The following is an 18867-nucleotide window of genomic DNA, read 5'->3' on the forward strand; positions in this document are numbered from 1 at the left end:
TCAATATCTCAATTCTGTCGTCAATGGGGCATGGTGTCAAGTTAGCATTCTATACCAAATTTTGTTCGAAAAAGGTTCAACTCAATTTTTTCCAGAAAAACGAAAGCTACAAATTTTTTCTTTCCACAACAAATTTTAAAGTTAAAAGCTACAATTAATGCCGTTATAACATTTTCAATATCTCAATTCTATCGACTAGGTGTATGGTGTCAAGTTAGCACTACATACCATTTTTTCTTAAAAAACGAGAGCTACAAATTTTTTCTTTCCACAACAAATTTACAACAAAAACACTACAATTAATGCCGTAGTTAACTTTTCCAAATTCGAAAAGTGTAGTGCTAACGTGACACACGTAGCCTATCAAGGCAATGCGGAAATATTTAAATATGTTATAGAAAGCATAAACTTCATTATGTATGTATATTACATTTGTTTGGTATTTTAACGATCCGCTGGACTCATATGATGATTGTAGTTTCTTAACTAATGCTGATCTAAAAAGAATTAATTTGTCTTAGTAGCTTTACACATTAATTTCTCATCATTTTCATTTATTTATTATTCCTAAGTTTACAATAAACTCCTACACTTTGTTAACAATATTGTCTAGTTTTTGTATTTGTATTAAAATCAGCTATGCGCATTTCAAGACGATAAGATAAGATTATTCAAAATAATAATGGAATTTCTATAAAAACCACCGAAGCGACATTGAGTGATTCACCGCGTCTGATAGCTGAAAATTTGCCCATTTAAATTTTTTCACTAATTTACAATAATAAGTTAGTACATATATATGTATTTATGTATGTATGATTGGGTAAATAAACATTTAAATTTTGTGGATTTCATTCGATTTCTCAATTTGGTTAATATTACCAAATTTAAACTTGAAAAGGAATCAACGTGATTTTTGTGTAATATATGATGTTGATATTTTCAAAACTGATTTGATAATATGAGATACACTTTTGTTTACATTAAACAAATTTTTGGTTGCCGATGCTTTCTTTTAAATACGCTTATATTTTGCACTTCACAGATGCTTTTTCATAATTCGGAGATACAAAACAAACATTTTCATTATCATTTTAACACGTCGCCTCAGATGGGATTTCAACCCCACATCTTCTGAAAGTTAGCAAATAACAGCAAGCATTTCTGCACACTCAGCTATTGCGGCTCTATAAATGAAAACACATTTATATATTTACACAATGTTCAACTTGGATCGATTTTCTTCGTCGTTTAATTTGGTTCTGCACTTCGCAGATGCTTTTTCGTAATTAAAAAAAAAAAAACAAAAAACAAAAAAAAATATATGTTGCCTTTGCAGGCATTCGAACCCGAAATTTCTGGAAGCCAACAAATAACAGTAAGCATCTGCACGTTTAGCAACAGGCAGATATGCAAATATGTTTTCAAATGTTCAACTTGAATCTCATGGCTTACCAAGAAAAAAGCTTTGTAACAATCAAACAATAACTTGGTCGAAAAAACCATTGCACTTTTGGCTTGAACCGAACAAAATTTGGTAGGTCAACTCAGAACTCCATAACACATATCATCCATACTTCAATAGCGTCTTAACTCAAAAAAGCTCAACTCGAGAAAAACGTCTATAAAATTTTTACACAACATACTAGAAGAAGAGGTAGCCGTAATTTCTGCATACTCAACTCATAATTTGTAATTTTTAGATTATGACACTATTGAAGTGAATGAGCTATATCTAAACCGAATTTCAGGTAGATATCTTCATATTTAGACTTTATGCCGAACAATCAATTTTTTCTTGGCCGATTTTCGGTTCTGCAGGATCCGTTTTTGGTTCTTTTGCAATGGCTTTTCAGTTCTTTTTAAGTATTTTTTCGGTTATTCTGAGATCATTTTCCGTTTCGGGTTCTTTTGGAACCGTATTTCGTTTTTTTTTGGAATCGAGTTTAAGTTCTTCCGGAACCGTTATTCGGTTCTGTTGGAATCGAGTTTAGGTTCTTCTGGAACCGTTTTTCGGTTCTTTTTGGATCGAGTTACGGTTCTTCCGGAACCGTTTTTCGCTTCTTTTGGAATCGAGTTTCGGTTCCGTTAGAACCGTTTTTCGGTCCTCGTAAAGGATCCGGTTCTCCGGTTCCGGTTCCTCGCGTATTCGTCTGCACCTTATTTTTGATCGCCTCTTCAAATTTGTATTTGTATTCGACTTCGTCTTCGTATTCATCTTCGTATTTATCTTCTTTTTTAACTTCATATTCGACGTCGTATCTATTCGTATTCCACTTCTTTTTCGTCTTCGTTTTTGATTTGGTCTTCGTATTCACCTTTGCCTTCGTATTCGTCTTTGTCTCTTTATTCGTCGTCGCATTTTCCGATTTAATTTTAAACCAAATTGAACTTGCTTCTAAATTCAATGACCGCAAAATTTCCAAATCGGATGATATGGAAACAGTGAAAAAAACTTAAAATTGTTTTATCGTAAAACATAAAAGGATTAGGAAGAACCCGGCTGTAGATCTATTTTCGAATATATTTACCATCTCTGGCAGTATGTACAGCGTATCCAATTTTACATTTTCATTCATTCAAGAAAATGAATTTCTCTTTCCGCCACAAATAAACTCCCCTCGTCCATTAAACAAATTGGCAACTGTATAATTCTTTTTTTTTTACAATATCACTCAATTTAATTTTCACAAAAAAAAACCATCACAGGAAAATGCCAAATTAATTTATTTAGGTGCGGTTTGTTGACAGGAACATCAATGCCAATTTTCTTAAATAACAACCTTGGCTAATTGTTGGTCATGCATGTGGGTGTCTTCATACGCACGCCAGAAAGTCGCAAGTCAGCCATTCATGCAACCGCATAGGTTCATATTCCCATGGGCAGTCATACATTCATATTATGTACATTTGAGCTGAAAACTAATAGTATACACAATGGCTACAATGTATGACCTCAACAGCTAACGCATCAACATAACCAAAGCAAAGCTAGTAAATTAAGTAAATGCACAACAATAAAAACACTTGCATGGGTCTTCACGTTTGCCTTGCGCTGTCGAAGTAACCAAGTGGTGGTGTGCCTGTGCTCGACCTACCTTTTGACCGATAATAAATTTAACGTTAGCACTTACATTCCCCATTACCACTTACACAAACAAACACTCACTCACTCAGTTAGTGTGGTTATCAAATTGGGCGTGAAATGGAGCCGGTTCGTAAAATGGATACACTCGCATAGATTGGCTTGTATGTACTAAGTATGTCATCAATGACGTTTTGGTTAACTATTCCTGCCACACAAAATTGTTGCATAACCTATTTTAGGTCACAAAGTTTATTAACTGTAAAATTGTATTTGTTACGTTTTAAGTTTCATTTACTACTTACATTTTGTCTCTTTTTTGATAGTCCAGTAGCGCACTCGTCATGCAACACACGTGTTACGAGTGTCTACTTGCATTTCTTTGGTTTTAAGTATTCCATTAGATCTTTCACCCTTTACTTTGTAAGTTGAAATGTAAGTGAAAGCTTTTTCGTACGCGCCGCAAGCCAGCGAATAATGCCAAAATAGTTGTGCGATATTTTTGTTTATTCAATTGTTTACAAAATACATAAGTATTTATCTACGGACTTGCATGAATACTAAGTTATATGTGTTTACGCTTGTAACTACATATGTCTACATAAGCACTGTAGGACGTTAAGTCTTTATGATCGATGGTTGTATGCATTTTCACCGGGGGTTTTTTGGACACAAATAAAATTTGGAAATTCAAAAATTAATTTGTATTATCTACTAATAGTTTCGTTACCCAACTCACCAGCAGTTGCAAGTAACAACTCTCCAGACTTCCACAGGACAGGAATGATGAGAGGAGTCATGGGCAAATTGAGCATCTTAGTGAGGTAGTTTATTACCCGCCGTACCCAAGTGCCAATAGCTTTGATGATTTTGTTTTCCAGATGGCAACCTGGCCGGCGAAAGGTTAAGTCGCACTAGATTTTGGGCTGATGTGGAGCCTGCTGGTTACTTGACGTTCGTCCTTATCCATCCAGGAATGACGTGTGAACTATCAGTTAAAATAGCACGCGCACTTCATCGTTTCCGCTGCGGTATCTTATGAATACATTCGCTCAAAGGTGATCATTTGTTGCTTCAACAATCTTGCCCTTCAAAACGATCTAGAGTCACCGATCTCCAGTTTTTCACTTACCTTTTTTTAGATCATCACCAATTTGGTTTTCGGTGTTCTTATGTTTGCGTTTTTAATATAAATGGGTCTGTAACGGGCATTCGTCCATGCGCCGCGCTCTCACACACTTGCTGAATTACTTTTCTCAATATGTTACGCTTAAATTTCTTAAATGGGTTTCATTCGCTTCATTGAGGTTTCACATATATGCATCACCATATAATTATTTATGACTGTTTCGTAGGGTGGTCCAAAAATGCAAGTAAAAAAAGTAAAGTCGGAATTTTTATGTTCTCACCTCCTAGGACTGTTCTTTACCGAAAAAAGATACCCTTATTTTTAACCGACTTCCAAAAAGATGTTATCGCATAACTTTGGATCACGTCAACCGATTTCTTTTTGCATCAGAAAGGTAGTGTCTCAGAGGTTTAGATCCGATCATTGGATCATGAGATATATATATATATATATATATATATTTTATGAGAATTGAAGTCGGTTTTTTGGTAAAAATTACTTGTTTTATTTTGAAATCCCAAAATATTTAGAGGTAGTTCAAAGCGTCCAAAGTTTTCCATGTATTTTACATGGGGAAAAACAACTTGGTAGAAATGGTATAGAATAGTTAAAAATCATTATTTTTTTACCAGAAAACTCTGCTCATCTACAGAGGATTGACAATAATAATAATACCCAATTGTTTATTTAAACACTTTTTCATTGCAACTATAATTTATAGCTCCGTCAAAAACCCCGAAAAATGCAATGGCGATCAATAAAAAATCGTTGGTATTAAAAAATGGTTAAATAAACAATTGGGTATTATGATTGAAAGTCTCCTGAAGAGAACCAGAGTTTTCCGATAGAAAATTATTGACTTTCAAGAATTCTATACCCTCTACGAAAAAATTTATTTTTCCCATATAAAAATACATGGAAAGCGCTTTGAGCGACCTCTAAATATTTTTTGATTTCAAAATAAAAAAGTAGGGGTATACTTTTTTCGATATAGAACAATCCTAGGGGGTGAGAGCGTTACAATTCCGACTTTACTGTTTTTGGACCAACCTACTGTTTCGTGAGGAAGGGATCTTGGTTTCATCTTTAAATGGAATGCCGCGGTATGTGAAATAGAATTTAACGCTCGCCTCCTCATCATCTAGTGATTTTCAAATATATTCGTTTTTTGCCTAGGTTTTGTGCCATACCCATCGCTCTCATATTTCTTTTTTATCCAAAAAGGTTTCACTTACATACAGTCAGTGTCAGATGTTAGTGTACGCCTTGTTCTAATATAATATTCGAAATTATTTTAATGAAAAGTTTTTTTCATTAACTACTACTTTTGAAAATATAGTTTATTCCATAACATAAACCGTATAAATCAAAGTTTCACACTTTATATAAAAGCAATACAAATTCAACAAATTTTCATCAAAGTTTCCAAATTTTTATTCAGAATTTCTAGAAAATTTTCGACCATGCAGTTTTGTAGCCCGTTCAATTTTAGTAAAACAAAATGCTAGTTTAAAGTCGCTAAAGATAACCGTTGATTTTTTAGATTTTTTTGTGCAGGGGTTGCGTCTTTTCTTTCTTATAACGCATGATCAAAATCTTTTTCTATATGGCAGAAAATGCGCAACACCCAATGCATACCTCCACAAAAAAAAAAATTCTAAATTCGATCAAAACTGAACGGGCTACAAAACTGCATCCTCCGAAAATTTTCTAGAAATTCTGAATAAAAATTTCGAAATTTTGATACAATTTTTTTGAATTATTGTGAACTTTATATAAAAAGTGGAACTTTGATTTATATATACAGTTTATAGTATGAACTTAATTTTTATAAATAGGTAATTAACGAAAAAAATTGTTCATGAATATAATTGTGAATATTATTTAAATTAGAACAAAGTGTACACTAACATCTGACGCGGACTGTAAGTATCTCCGGCTTCAGTCAATAGCCATAGTTGGAGAAAATCAAAAAATAGGTGCCCAAATCTTATAAAATCTTTAAGCATCTGATTGAAGATTTTCGTTGAGAGGACAAGCGCTTTTAATGCCAAAAGAGCTTGTCTTATTTAGATGTATAGAAACTTTTACTTTTGCGCCCTCTAACATCGACAACGATATCTCGATAGCCTAGAACTTTTAACCTTAGAATTTTTAGTTCAGCTGACGAAAAAATTTTGAAAACCTAAAAAGCAAAATTAAAAAAGCAACTCCTAAGGTATCTGCATTTTAATCTCAATTCGCATTCAAGTCACACAATTGCGCCATATGTATGCAATTACTCATTGGTGATAAATGCAAGTACTCATTAAAACTCGGTTTGCCTGCAGCTGTATTTGTCAAAGCAAACTTAAGAAAATTATTTACATTTATTCTTTGTTAGTTGTAACTTTGTTGCTTGGTTGTCAATGCGTCCCTATCTCCTTTACTATGTATGTATATGCAAATAATATAATAAAAATTTTGGCTTTTAGCAGATTTACGTGGAAAAAAGTGTCAAGGCGGAATTGAATCATATTTTTTGCGACCAACAAAAGCGACTTGAATGAGTCAAAAAGGCAAGTTCTCCACAGAATACGCGTCATTCAAATTCAAACAACGCTTTTTTGTATTTTATCAATTTCTCAGGAAATTGAAGTTTCTGTCTACACAGGCTACACTAAAGGGTCTGCCGGGTAGCCCCATATTTTAATACATATTTCATTTAACTTGTGTATAATTAAATTACTTCGACTTTTTAAATAGGTGGCAACTTCTTCAAAGTATTTTCAAAATATAACCTATTTAAACCTCTTTCGTCTCGACACTCAATTGTGATACATATTCTAATTACCTAAATCCTATAATTCAACTTGAATTTTACTTTTTAAACAAGTGGCAACCAAGTAAATGTATTTTAGTAATTATACCTTTTCAAAGTCTTTTCGAGTGATAGCCATAACATATCAATGCATTTTAATGTTTAAACAGGTGGCAACCCTTTTCAAAATGTTTTCAATTTGCAGCCTTTTTTAACCTATTTCATCTGGCAACCATGTTTTGATACATAATTCAATTACGCAATTCCTTTAATTCAAGTTGGATTTAGTTTTGTAGACAGGTGGCAACCCTCCTACGTGCAGTTTAGAAATTAGTCTTCTCCAAAACATTTCGATTGATACCCATATTGTAGTAATTCGTTTAACTTAGCTGAGTTTGATTTTTTACAGATGGCAACTCTTTTGTTGTTTTAACCTGGATATAAGCTGAGTTTGATTTTTTACAGATGGCAACTCTTTTGTTATTTTAACCTAGATATAAACCTTCTACTCGCCGATAGAAACGAAAAATTCATAACTCAAATTATTGTGGAGTGCACCGCATAATACTATACTTAAATATTGCGCAATACTCAGAGCTACCATTATGATTACATTAAACTTTTTTTTGAGACGGCGTATTTTCAAAAACTAATTTTATTATCAAAAAATTTGTGTGTGAAAAATTGTTCAAGAAAAAAATAAAAATAAAAAATATTTTGATGTGCGTATGTGTGATTTTTTTTTTAATTTTTTTCTCGCCCTGTTCTCGAGATATTTGAAAAACTATTAAATCGATTGGTTTTTGTTTTTGTGCTGTAAAGTTTATAAAAATTTATTAGTCAAGCTCAAATTTCATATTTATTTATTATTTATGTTTATTCATCAACCCTAAAAATTTGAAACAAATCAAACACATGAAGTGTGAACTCCGTCCATTTTGGTATGGAATTCCCCATATATATGATGTGATCGAATTTAATTACTCAAACAGGTCGCAACCTGCTTTAAAATATTTTGCGAAGTGAGCTGTTTTAAATCTCTTGCACTTGACAAACACATTGTAATATTTCTTTCATCTAATCAAGTCAATGGAATTTAAATTTTCAAACAGGGGACAACCTTCTTAAAAAAATATTTGCTTTAAATGAGCTCTGCTTAGCCCTTTGCGATTTAAAAGCCGTATTGCGGTATTTGATGAATCCGATTAATTTGATTTACTTTAACTTTTTAAGCAGGTGGCAACTCTCTTTGAACCTTCTCCTCCCCGAGACGAACACGCAATCGGACCACGGCAACATGGAGTCTATCGATTGTTTTAATTTGATAATTGCAAAATCACAATTAATGATTTTTAATTTTTTGATCAAGAATAATCATTCAATTTGGATTTTTATTTTTTATTAAAAATAAAATATATGGTATTTTAAAAATTTTATGATCTAAAGCGTTAAATCTGAATATAACGGTTATACATAGTGTGGTCGAAAAAAAAAAATCAGAAATTGTCCCTAAATATTTAAAAAAATAACGATTACTCTTGAGAGAAAAAATAAAAAAAAATATATAACGGGCTCATTCCACGGTAATCGATACCGAATGAAACGAGAATAAACTTAAGAATTTGAGTGTATTATTTCTAAGCAGTAAGTCGGAGTAAATAAATTTAACTTCCAAGACTGAAAGCCAAAATTTCGAAATTTATCTCAAAATCAGATATTTTTTTACTTTAGGTTGTACCATTTACAAACTCATATGAGAAGTTAATTTTCTTCCAAATTGACAAGACTGATTTTCGTAGTCTATTTTTTTTCCATCGTTTAAACGATCAATGGAGAGAAAAATTCGTCAGCGTTGTAACGGTTTTTACATAATTGCAGAGTACTTTTTGTTTTACAAGAATACTTGGTAAATTTGGATTTTTTATTTTTTTCGATAGTTTCTAGCAGTTATGATGAAGATTGTGTTTTCATGACCATTTAAAATCTTTTATGATCTAAAAAAGTAAATCTGAAAATAACTTTTATATCATCAAAAAATAAAAATTAAAAATAACGATAAAAAATTCATCGAAAAAAAATCAAAGATAATAAAGGTTGCTGTTAGATACATAATTGCAAACTCGTTATTTTTTATCAAGAATAATCGTCAAATTTGGATTACCATTTTTTCGGTCAAATTTAATAGTTATTTTGAAAGTTTTATTTTTTCGATGAAAAATAGTACTCGTCATTTTGGACTTTTATTTATTTTTCGATTTTTTTTTTTAAAGTTATGATGGAGATTGCATTTTTAAGACCGTTTTAAATCTTTTATGTTCTAAAAAATATAATCCGAAAATAACGGTTATTGTATGATCGAAAAATAAAAATAAAAAAATAGATTACGATGGTTCTTGATCGAAATAAATAAAAATCATAAAATAACGGTTAAATTAGATAGGAAAACTAGAATAAAGATCATAACAATTACGGTCCCTGGATTTACATATCAGAGCTGGTAACTGTTAAATTAATACTCCCTTCGCGGGACTTTCCAAGATTTGGCTCCGCTTTGTCAATTAAAATTGTCTTAGAGAGAAAGCAACTGTAAATTTCAGTCATTCGATTCGAAACAACTAATCCTTCGATCACTAATGCCTGGATTCTGGCCCGGGTTGCCAAAGCGCTAAAGATAACAACTATGGTTCCTATATATCACATCACCCACTAAGGGTTAACTACTAAGCATTAGAACAATTCATTCGTGTAATTTATTTTGTTAAATTCAACTTTAAATTGCCACAAATTTGCTGTGTTGAATCATCAATCAGAGTCTATCCTCGATCTACATACTTGCAGTCTGGATTCTAGACTCTTGTTTTTTTTCTTTTACGCGTTTAACAGATTTAAATCTGTCGCTATATAAGCAGAGCTTATCAATTAGCTATGAGAGTGTGCAAGAATATAATTCACGAGCATTTTTACAATCAGCAATGTCGGTGACGTCATTTTCTTGAAAATCTCACACTCAGCCGGAGGCAAACTCGTCGGCAACGAATCAATGTGGGCACGCGCCGCCTGCAGGAGCTCCACATTCAGACATTTGTAAGTATTTAGCTCAGATAGCATCGGGAAGAGTAGAGTAGCATAGGCAATAACGTTTAAGTCACTTTAGTCTGAGGCTGGTTGGGCATTTAGCTGGTATTTTTGTGTAAATGTACTTACATACATATCTTTCACGTAAATACATTTGTAGTCTCATTGCTCCCGCAGCGTCGTCGGAACACTGCGCTTTGCTGCCTTGCCCGCATGCCTTGCTTTTGCTTATTACACTAGCTTAGCTACCTTGCTAGCGTACTCGGCTTGTTAGCTTCTTCGTCATCGCGCGCTGACGCTGACACTGCTGGCGATGGTGATGGCTTTGATGTAGTCTTCCAGTGCGCTAATCGCAGCAAAGCAGTCGGCCGGCGAGTGTTGTGTGCCGTTCCGTTTTTCGAAACTATTTTGTTTCCATTTGCGCGTTGAACGCGAGCGGTGATGTGTGAATACGCGTGCGTGCATTGCGTGTGGTGCGTTTAAAAGTTTTTATTTGCTAATGCTAAAGCAGAGTGTAGCAAATAATTTAATAAAAAAAAACTGATATAAATGTTGGCCGCGATTTTTTCGGGGCAGCGTGCCAAACAAGTAAAAATTTAATTTTTTATTGGAAATAAAAATAAAGACTGTGCCTTAAAAATACCAGCGTTTGGCTGCTGCTGATCTTCACTTTGCGTGTGGTGCCATGAAATAATTTCCACAAAAGAAATGTAAAGTAATAGCTCGACGCGTCTTTTCGCACTTTTTTATTGGAAAAAAGTTTCTGAAGAAATATTCGCCAAGAGCTGCTGACTCACCTGTGATTATACGCGAGATTTGTACCTACGGCGTCTTTGTTTATAGGTGTCTCGCGTGTATGTAAACAAAATCTTGGCTGGAATTTAAACTTAACAGCTGCAGAAATCTCTGTACTTTGCGTGCTAGTTCAAAGAAATCGAATAAAAAAAAACAAGATCTGCACAATTAGTCATTGTTATTTAGACCGAAGCAAAATACATATAAATAAAAGTGCAACTGTCAACAAGCGTCCAATAGAAAGGTAAATAATTTATGCATTAAAAATAATCGACTTTGAATATCGATCACATTTGACAAACGCATCGCGTAGCTTGGCTTACTCATGCTTGCATTTTTGCAGCTACGATTTGCAATTTATTTTTCAAATCCCGTTTTAAAAGTGGCTTGTAAGTTTTCTTAATCATTCCTCTCGCTCTCTTTCTATTTATTTGCATCTTTGATTCATTGATGACTCATTTAATACCTTATAAAACTAAATGATTCTTATATGCGGTGCGCGCGTGTGGGTATTTTGTAAAGTTTTTATTTAATTTTTTTGTTTGTTTGCTATTTACGACTTGTCATTGTCATTTTATAGTTAATGTTGTTGGTGTTGCTGCTTGCCGCTTGCTGTTTATACGATTCATACGACCTACGGTTGTCCGCTCATATTTATTGTCTTCTGATTTTGTTACTCAAGCAAATAAATCACAAGTTCGTTCGTTCGCTCATTCGTCGATTCTATTTACACGGTGATTTGGTATGCAAACCACGTTTTGCGGCTGCGCGTAACATTTTTTCAGGTTCAAGTGCCTTTTTCAGCTGCTCAATTCTTTTTTGCGCAGCGCATAAGAATTAACTTTTCATGCAAAACAAAAAAAAAGATAAAATTAAAAATAAAAAAGTTCTATTATTTGCTTATTACTTCCTTTTTTGCTTGCCAAAAATAAAAATGTAAGGAAGAGTCAAATGCTAAGCTCTTAAATCACCCGGAAATCGAGGTTACTTAGCTACTAAACGTTCTTTAAAAATTTTGCATTCACACTTTTTTCCATGCATAGTTTTACCGGAAATTTCTATTACATTGCGCTCCATTTACAGTCATAGAAATTTGTTACCTCTTTTGTTTTGGTAGTTCTGTTATTTCATTTTCATACCCCTCATAATTAGCGCCTAACTTCGTTCTCTACTCCATCTAAAGTTGGTAATTTTTTATTGCTGCACTAATGCAAATAAGCAATTAAATGTGACAACAAATGTATTCAGGCGCATATTCCTCGCTATAATAGAACTTTATGACTAACTAGTTTTTTGCACTGCAGAATAAATCGGTTTCAATAGTATCGCTATGACAACTACTCAGAATGCTTGGATTGATGGTACGTTGCAGAAAGTTTCGCATGGTTTTAAGCAGCCAAGCAATTTCTCTTTTTACAATATTACGACTTACAAATGATCAATGAATTTCAATGATTTCATATTTACGGAAATTAGTTCTGCAGAGCAATTTTAAATAAAAGACACTCGTACAATAGCCGCTAAACTGATAACAAAGCGTTCAACGGAAACTGAGTGCGTAAGTGTGGTGAGGGCCTCAACTTTAGGTTAAGGGCTTTCTTTTTACCTTATTCGAAAGGTTCTATTCCGAATTTTTTTCTACAATAAATGTTTGAAAAATGCAAAAAAAAGTGCTTTTTGACACATTAAATTCAAAATATTAAAAAAAAAAACGCAAAAAAAGTGCTTTTTGACACATTAAATTGAAAATCTTTTGAATGCTAGAACTAATGGGATAATTTGCATGCCAAATTCGAATCCTGTAACGGTTATAACTTTTATAAAAAATTACTTTTTAATGATTGTAATCATTTTTTAGTTTTGTGTGTTTGTGTGTTTTGCTCAGAAAATAAAAGTTATTATTTGAGTTTTATGTTTTGCTTAAGGCAGTTTTACATGATTGGGCATTTGTCCCAATCGTGAATGCATAAATATTTTTCTTTATCCCAATCACGAAAAAGAATTTGTTCAAGTCGTTCAATAGACGTTCGCCGTATAGCACCAATCGTATGACTACAAAAGAAAATTGTCGTCCCAGTTTTTTTTTTATTTTTTACCAATAGCCCAATATAAAAAAATGACAAATGTACCAATCGTGTGACACCGCCGTGGTCGTGGCCAGAGAAACCAGGTATTTTTCGGTCCACAAAAAATTAGAGCACTGCGGCTCCTCCAAGCCACCCACTCACCCAGTGCGAAATATTCACCCAGTTGTTAACGGTAGCTTCAATGGCCAAAGGTGGGCAAAACTCATTTTGTCCTCAACCTCAGATGGTCTGGCTAGATACATATATGCTTTCATTTTGCAGATGGGACTGCAGACAACTTATGGAACTGTTGACTGGTCACTTCTCGTGGCATAAACACCTGACTGTGATGGGCATACATTACAATCCCATTTGCCCTTTCTGCCTTGAAGGCGATGAGACAGCGGAACACTTTTGGTGCTTCTGCCCGCCTTTGCAAGTATCTGGTATGAGGTTTTTGGCAGCGATGAGCTCTTTAACACCCAAAAATCTTCTCCGGTTTATTCGTAAATCGTAGATTTAAAAAATGTTAAAAGGGAACACGAAAACAGTACAATGCACAGCATGTAGTCTGAGTGCGGTTCTCCGCCAAATCAAAATGCAAAGGCGAATGATGAGACTGCGAAGCCGGAGACGAATACGAAGATGGATACAAAAACAAACTCGAAAGGGAACATTCATACCAAAGCGATCACGAATACGAATACGAATATGTCAAAGAAGTCGTAAAACGTATGATAAGAAAACGAATACGGAGAGGAATACGAAGACCGAAACAAATACCAAAGACGGAAGCGATTACAAAAACGAAAACGAACATGAATTCAAATGCGAACGCCAATTCGAAGTTGAAAATTAACATTATCATTACCTTTACCATTGCAATTATCATTACTATTACCTTTAACATTACCATTACAACTACCTTACCCAATACCATTGCCGTAATATTAATAGATTAATTAATCTCTATTTTGATCTTAAGCCTTTGCATAACAAAAAATATCAAAAACGTAAGTTTTATTTTCTAAGCAAAAAATAAAACTTAAAAATAACGATTATTTTATGTTGCTTGGTACCCTATGCACGCAAAATTTCTCTTTCAGCACTTTTTTTTTGTTTTGAGTTGAAACTTTTCGCCATTATTTGCGGTTCCTGATGACTAATCATATTTATTATGATACATTTTATGAAGGCCGAAAACATTTTAGGGTGCTTCACAGCAACCCGAAACCATATTGGCTGCTTTAAACTTTATGACCGTTTTGACATTTGTAGAATTCCTCAATTGTATCTTCAACTATATTGCGTCTTCGCTTATTTTACGCTGCTGTGATAGCCCATTGTAAGATGGTGAGATCATGGTTTAATTTTGTAGTAATATTATTAATTTTATAAATGTTTTTTAATTACATATATCACTTAAAATATTTCTTTATTACTTTTACTTAGAAAATCCGTTTATCTTAAAAAGAGATTACAACCATTTTGATAAGAGCAAAGCAAGGGCGAATGAGTCTCTAACTTTGTTATATGTAGTTTTCAAAATTATTGGAATCGTTTTGTACGTAATGTTGGAGTAAGAAGTGGCTTCAAAGATGCTCAAGATGTATACAACATCAAATGTTTAGGCAGTCTTGGTAGGAAATGAAGTCTTACAATAACGTATAGCCAGAGCTGGGTAAATGCAATTATATTACGACTACATTTCTCAGTAATTGTAATTAGGAATCAATTCCTTCAGGCCACAGCAAAGGAATTTATTACTTTTTCAATGCCTTAAAAGTAATTTCAAATGCAATTTTTTTCGAATTCCATAACAAAGAATTTCTATTGTAATTTCCAGGGGCCGAGAATAAAAGGTATTATTGAAACTAAGTATTGCTCTCGTAGTTTTTTTTTCCCAAGAATGCTTCAAAACCAAAACCGAAATGAGAACAAAACTGTCGAGAACGTTCTCAATGGGAATTATATAAGAACATAACCCTGTGAAACGTTCACAAAGAGAATAAAATGCGAACAATATTTTCGGAAACATTTCTAAGAGAACAAAATGGGAACGAAAGTCTCCGGAACGTTTAGGCAAATAACATAACGGGAACAAAACCTAAGAAACTTTCTCTCGTAGAATAATTTGGAAGCTAAAGTCACAAGCATTTTTGGCCAAATCTTCTCTGAACTATTCGCGAAGAATGGAACTGAGAACAAAATTTTTCTCATAGCGTTCTATTAGTTTGAAATGTTGAATATTTAAATTTTACAAAAAAAGGAGCTGAATGAACGAAAGACTTAAGACACGAAATTTTCTTGCCCAGAAAATGAAAAATCGTTCCATAAATGCACAGTTCACCCTAGTGATAAACGATCTGGAAGTTGAAATTATCCAGCTTTCCTCTAGCTTAAAATTAACAATCGTGGTTCTCAATGAAATGATTTGTCATCCCAACACGCAGGGGGCGTCATTCTCAACGTTGAGTTTTCAAAACTTTTGTTTTCGTTTTGTGCTCTAGCATAACTTTCCCAATACTTTTGTTCTTATTTGATCCTTCTCGTTCTCGATATTTTCGTTTTCTATTTTGTTCTCATTGGATACGTTCCCGAAAGTTTCGTTCTCATTATGTTCTTCTTGAGAACGTTTCCGAGAGTTTTGTTTGCATTTTGTTCCCGTTTAAACTGCTCTCAATACTTTTGCTCCCATTTGGCCCTTTGTGGGAACGTTCTTGACATTACATTTTGTGCTCGTGCAAAACTAATCCAAAATTTAAACGCGTTCTCGGTCTTTGAACAAAACCCATATAAACCCCATTTTAAAGCTTTGTAGAAATTTAAAAAAAAAAAATACAAAAAATGTTCATCCTAATTTTAGTTAACTATGCACTGTGAATGGGCTATAAAACTGTATACTCAAAAAAATGCTAACACTTCCGAGAAAAAAGTTTGAAATTTTGATGTAAACTTTTTGCATTTTTTTTTTAGTTTTCTTCAAAGTTTTAAACTTGGGTTTAGTTAGAGAATGAACTGTGTTTTAATTGAAAATTCTTAAAAAAAATAAATAAACATAAGCAATTGCTTTTTCTTAAAATTTAAAACCTTCTACTCAAATTTGTTTTAATAAATCGAGTAAAAGGTCTGAAATTTCAAGAAAAAGCAATTGTTTAGTCATAAGCCCCATTATCACTTTGACATGACTGATATTGTATTTACATATTTATTTTACTGTGCCACTGGGGATATGGGTGCTGAACATAACTTATCTGAAGAATGCGAAATTTGCGAAAAAAGACTCCAGCTCAAAGTTGACAGTGAAACAGGCATTTAAAAAAAACTTCGGCGAAGAAAGACGCAAAAACCTATTTGTTGATGAGAAAAAGACGCGTCTACTTTTATCGCGTGTTTTTCTTCGCCGTCATATAGGTTTACTCGTCTTTCTTCGTCTTATTTTTTGCACGTCCTTATTCGCCGTCAAAACAGTCGCGTGTCTTGCTTAGTATGCACCGACGATATATTCTGTGCTGGTAACAAAAATGTTGTAGCCAGCAAATAAAGTTAACACACGAATTTTTGTTATTCAAAATTTTGGTTACAAAATGTTCAGTAACGTTCAGAATAACTAGGACTGATGCGATAAATATTTATAAAACCTATTCTTCATTTACTTTCGTATTTTTTAATTTTATCTAATCAAAATTATGTACTCAAATACAACTCTCTCTTTTCTTGCAGATGGCTATTCCACCACCGCACGGCCCACCGCCTCCACCAGGTCCACCACCGCCTCCGGCAATGGGAGGCCTGAAGTTAGGTGGTGCCGGTGGTGGAGATGTGCGTTCAGCGCTCCTACAGTCCATACAAAAGGGCACTAAACTGAAAAAGACTACAACGGTTGATAAAAGCGGACCAGCCCTAGCAGGAAAGGTGTGTCTCATGTGCTAATATTGCTCATATATACATACATATACTTTTAGTTTGTTTTTGTGCGCCTTTAAATTTTATAGCTTTTAATTATTTGTACTTCTAGTTACATACATACTATGTGTAAGTAAATAAAGACAATTGTTTGTTATTTTTCCCCGATAACGCACAGATTTGCGATTCAACGTCATCCGCAACGAGTTCACCGAAACGAATACACAACAATAACAACAACATCAGCAATAGCAATAACAACAATGTGGGCAATGGCGCACCAAAACTGGGTGGCCTATTCGAAGGGCTGACCTCAATGCCCAAACTGAAGCCAGTCAATGGCAGTAGTCGTGGTGAGTAGCGCAGGCTACAAACAACGCCTCTATTGCATTGTGTGACTTTTACTAACTATTGTTTCATTTTATTTTATTTTCTTTTCTTTTAATTTCTGCATGGCATTTAGCACAAGCACCAGCAGTCCCAACGGCGTCCAATGACTTGTCGGCAGCGAATAGACGCAACGACACATCACCACCTGCGAATGCAAGCACCGCCGGTGGCGGCAGCAGCAGTAATGGTCCATTAGATTTCAATGCCGAATTAACTAAGCATTTAACACTGAAGCGACAGAAGCAGCAGCAGCAACAACAACCGCCGATCAATGCAACCGAGGCGAATTTACGCACAAATCGTGGACCACCGCCGCAGCCACCATCGACGCCACCGAAAAATCTTTCAACGGTAAAGATAATATACAACCTAATTATGGCATGAGACTAAGAAAATGAGTGAAACAAAAATCGAGCAAGCAAAAAATAAACAATATATGTATACGAATGGTAACAAAGCACAGGAAAATAATCCAACAATTAAGTAGCGTGAAAATTGCGCAATGCAAAAAGAATTTTGATGCTGTAGTATTGTAAAATTTGCATATCTGTGCTTTATTTTGCAAAGATTTGCAAACAAAATTTTTGGTGCTTTGCTGTTTGTCTACAATGCATAGACATACATATTTGATTCTATGGCAGTCACATGGAAAAATTAAAGTGTTGCGCAAAAAATGTGTAGCTTGTCAAAGACGAATATAGAAGAATTTAGTATTTTCTGCAGTTACCGTTGTTAAAAGTGGAAGAACTTGCTAACTTAACCACATCAAAGTGATGTTACCAGAATCGTTGATATAGGGTAATCTAAACATGGCGAAAAATTAAAGCAGAGCTCTTTTCGAGTTCTCAATATTAGCGCTACTTGCCTGGCTTTTGTATAAATTATCAATCTTAAATATGCGAGGACTCAAAATACGTGTAGGGTAGAACAACCCTTCCAATGAATTTACGAACATTTTTTTATAGGAAATGTTTAAGCACTTCACATTTCTGCCAATGCTGTCTAGAATTAGTGTCACTTCCAATTACCTGATACCATCGAACATTTCTAAGCTACTATATATATATATATTACATATGTATATAAACTTGACCAGACACCACATCTGAGTCTTACCAAGTAGATATTTATATGCACTTCCCACTACCCGGCTACGGTGGCACATACATTGCATTGGTCTTAGACATAACATGATGAGCATGAAGAATGTTCAAAAAGTTCGCAGAAGATGCGTTAAATATTTCTGCAATATCTTTTGTTTTTATTTTCAAACTTACAAAATCGGTTTTTTGTCTTTTTGAACTATTTTGTCGGCGAGCGGTGATCGTCTTCAGTTACTTCTACACCTCTCTTAGACAGACCAAAATATGTACTTATAAATCAATTTTACTTACATATTGATCTGTGATGTTTTTCCTTCCTTATTGAGGAGTTTAATCAAGGAAAGAAACTACATTTTCTCCATAGTTGAAATTTTACTCGTTAATCTGGCGACATTTAAACCCAAATGAAACGATTTGTCTGAAAATCAGATTGCATCGATCTTCATACAAAAATATAAGTTAGCTCCAGACTGTATTTATTTGCGTTTTTGCATAAATTGCATACATACATATTAGGG

The 18867-nt window shown here is 33.9% G+C and overlaps 1 protein-coding gene across 11 annotated transcripts in view; it reads left to right on the top strand.

The window, feature by feature from the left end:
- Vrp1 (Verprolin 1) overlaps positions 1 to 18867 on the top strand; it is a 74106-nt gene that overhangs the window by 24489 nt on the left and 30750 nt on the right. For 9 of the 11 annotated variants that reach the window (XM_017624156.1, XM_017624187.1, XM_017624177.1 and 6 more), the window contains 3 exons: positions 16674 to 16865; positions 17035 to 17209; positions 17320 to 17597. In XM_017624156.1, coding sequence (XP_017479645.1) covers positions 16674 to 16865; positions 17035 to 17209; positions 17320 to 17597 — 645 coding nt within the window. Of the gene's footprint in view, positions 1 to 10257; positions 11129 to 14610; positions 14632 to 16673; positions 16866 to 17034; positions 17210 to 17319; positions 17598 to 18867 lie in introns of those variants that run through there. The other 2 variants (XM_017624161.1, XM_017624169.1) reach the window with 2 other exon arrangements.

Source organism: Rhagoletis zephyria, unplaced genomic scaffold (genome assembly GCF_001687245.7).
Source record: "Rhagoletis zephyria isolate East Lansing unplaced genomic scaffold, Rhagoletis_zephyria_1.1 Rzeph_scaffold_00057, whole genome shotgun sequence".
Classification (NCBI taxonomy): Eukaryota; Metazoa; Arthropoda; class Insecta; order Diptera; family Tephritidae; genus Rhagoletis; species Rhagoletis zephyria.